The following is a 3,173-nucleotide window of genomic DNA, read 5'->3' as shown; positions in this document are numbered from 1 at the left end:
TAAAATAGAGAGAATGGAAAAGCTGGGGAATACACGGAACAATTGAGCGTGCAAACAAAAAACCATTATCTGCTTAGACTTTTTACCGGGTTGTTAAAGTTACGTTCTACGAAACAGAATTTCACATTGTTATCGATTACATAATTTCTCGTTACTTTCGTGTCAATAAAGCTTATATTACATTAGTCGGTGCATAATAGCTTTCGCTCGAGCATAAATCGCTCATTTGTTTGGCCATTTTCACAATTAGTTTGAATATTTAAATTGATAATATTCTCACTTATAATAGCGTCTCTGCTGTTTTTTTATACTTCCACTTACTTTACAAAATCGAATGTTATTATTATCAAATTATAATTTGTCATTGCTAATTAATTTTTGTAAATACATGACTTGTGTATTACTTGCATCTAAGAATTGAGAACAGAGATAAATCCAAATAAATATTTAACATATGATGAAAATCAAATAAATTATTTATGGAAATATACCGCGGGGCCGACTCGTACATTGAATGCTTGAAAATTAATACAATTTTAATATTTAGATATTAAATTTCATTGTATTATTGAATTTGGTCGAAGGGTTTGTTGAAATGTATACGCTAACTAGAGGAAAATGTAATATTAAAAATACTTTTATACGATGGTCTTGAAACACTAAATAATTACGATATATTATTTAATATTAATAAGATTATTTCTTTGATATTCATCACTACAATACACATTACGTTTATTATTTATCAGCCATAAGAGAAGAAAGTTTTCTATTATTTAGAACAGGATTTTAAACACGATAATGGTATTTTCGTCTTTAAAGCTTTTATATTTCAAAAAAGCTCTCATGGCTTTTGGGTATGTTACACGTTGTATAAAATAAATGTAGACAGAATATCATTTTAATACTCTTTATACAAGAGTAATAAATTTTCATTTTTATTTATTATTCATTTATTTATTTATTTTTATTTTTTTTTCATATATATAAAAGTTTAGCATAAAGTTATTAATTTCTTATAGAAAGATTTTGAATTATTTATTAAATGACAGTTCATAAAATCTAATATCACGTTCTACGTTATTATCAGTCTCAATCAAGGCATAATTCGTAATCATTACGAATAGACAGTCGTCTGTAGCCATAGATTAATTAATTGACCTATTTGTTTTCTTGCTTTAGTTAATTCAGGTAGATCATCTTTAGATGGTGGATAAACGTTGGCGCAGTGAGCCGTGCCTAAAATACATAATATCACTCGATAAGAAACGAGCAATATAAAAGAGTGCAAATCGAGTGTACTTGATATAAGCTCGATATAAGAGTGTCATATACAATGTCAAAGAAATTATATTAACCATTAATGTAAATAGCTGGGGCATTCGGATTAGAAGACTTGGTAATGCCAAGTGCGTGCCAGGGGTCAATGCTTCCATGAACAAATACAACATTAGATATTACATTTGACAAGTCTAGAGCACCAAATATAGTGTTTGTACGCTCAACTCCAGATTCTAGTGTATGCGAAAATCTAAACAGACAGATACATTTAAATGAAACATGCAAATTATGTAATTCATTGATTATTAATTAAGACAAATAAATTATATAGTAATACGTAACTATAGGAAATAAATGGATTCTATAGTACTTTGTATGATATGGTAAAATTACCAAAGCAAAATATATAAATTTCATTAAGCGTTATTGGTTGATGAAATGCTTGAGTACGAACCTGGGGCCAAAAATATCTGAACATTGTTGGATAAAGAACTCAACAGGAAAAGTTTCACTGAATAAATAAGGTCTAGCTGTTGAGGTTTGGAAGAATCCAAATTCTGTACATGTTTGATAGATCCATTGACGACCTGAAGAAGGTTTTCATCAAAAAGTGAAGATAAAACTTTCATACAAACAACGAAATTTAATTACTTTTGTGCATACATTTAATAAAAGTTTATATATTACCTCCAGGTAGTTTCTGTTCATTCCATGATATATTTCTCAATTCCTCAATCATTTTATTGTATTTGTAGTCTAGACATTTTTCTTTATTATTTCGCAATAATAAATTGCTCACTTCGGCGAGTCTGTGTACAGGAATTCCTTTTTTCTCATCAATTATTATATTGCATAATGTATCTATAGTAATGGAACTTTCATTGCGATTGTCTCTGTTGTATTGAACAACTTCAGCAAAATTGCCAGCAAGGGTCTCGTACAAATTAGCAATATCTTTTTGTGATGTTCTTCCAGAATCGATTGGATCACAGAAACTAAAACATTTACAAAGTACAATATACTTTCAATTATATACGGTTGATGTAAATGTGGTAATTAATTTAATAATCTATTACTTGAATAATTTTGCCAATCCTTGTTGACCGATTGGATGACGTAGCATAATATGAACTTGTTTAGTGGCAGCTACTATAGAATCTACGCAAGCTTGGGAATGTGTTTTTAAAGAGTTCTCAACGATAACATAGTATTCTGCAAGGATATAAATAGAAGATCTAAATAACTTTAATAATATTCTAAAATCTTATTCTACATCCATCAAAATTTCTTAAATAGAAGCATATTGACATTATAGACGTGCATTTTTATATAGTTATCGAATTATTTGATAACAGACTATAATTCTCTAAGAAGAACAAATTGCTTATTAATATAAAATTTAACTGAAAATAGAATAAACATTATAATGGCAACGATACCTTTGAATAATTATCGCATTATTTTCTAAATTGTGTAAAAAGTAAACTTTAAAAATTTATACAACCATGGATCAATGAAAATGACATTCATATATATCGAATACAAAAATAAATGTAAACGAAAATATGTACAAAGCATTTTAGACATTCGACCATTGATTTAATTATTATTTTTATGCTCGTTTAAATGCTATAAAATAGCGAGGTACTGACGTTGGAAATCAATCTGAGCGAGTAAAGGTCCACTGGCGGACACAGCCCCGTGAACCAGGTGAGGATACTTGGCGCGCATCCAGGCTGCCAAAGAACCGGAATACGAACCACCGAATACAATCCATTTAGCACTATGAGGTATTTGATAAGCTAAGTGCATTCCTTCGATAAAGTAGGCTATATCAGCGAGCGCTTGTTCGGAACTTAAATACACAAGATTCTTAACGCTTAAATCCCTAC

General features: G+C 29.4%; 1 protein-coding gene across 1 annotated transcript in view; it reads right to left on the bottom strand.

Moving 5' to 3' along the window:
- Positions 1-1,004: 1,004 nt before the first annotated feature.
- LOC105360177 (putative serine protease K12H4.7) overlaps positions 1,005-3,173 on the bottom strand; it is a 2,907-nt gene continuing 738 nt past the window's right edge. The window contains exons 3-8 of the mRNA XM_011496996.1: positions 2,934-3,169; positions 2,358-2,493; positions 1,969-2,276; positions 1,736-1,868; positions 1,359-1,531; positions 1,005-1,239 (exon numbers count right to left, since the gene is read on the bottom strand). Of these exons, the coding sequence (XP_011495298.1) occupies positions 1,118-1,239; positions 1,359-1,531; positions 1,736-1,868; positions 1,969-2,276; positions 2,358-2,493; positions 2,934-3,169 (1,108 nt within the window). The 3' untranslated portion in view covers positions 1,005-1,117. The remainder of the gene's footprint in view (positions 1,240-1,358; positions 1,532-1,735; positions 1,869-1,968; positions 2,277-2,357; positions 2,494-2,933; positions 3,170-3,173) is intronic.

Source organism: Ceratosolen solmsi, unplaced genomic scaffold (assembly GCF_000503995.2).
Source record: "Ceratosolen solmsi marchali unplaced genomic scaffold, CerSol_1.0 scaffold13, whole genome shotgun sequence".
Classification (NCBI taxonomy): domain Eukaryota; kingdom Metazoa; phylum Arthropoda; class Insecta; order Hymenoptera; family Agaonidae; genus Ceratosolen; species Ceratosolen solmsi.
The sequence above is the reverse complement of the archived record's forward strand: the minus strand, read 5'-3'. Positions and strand labels throughout refer to the sequence as shown.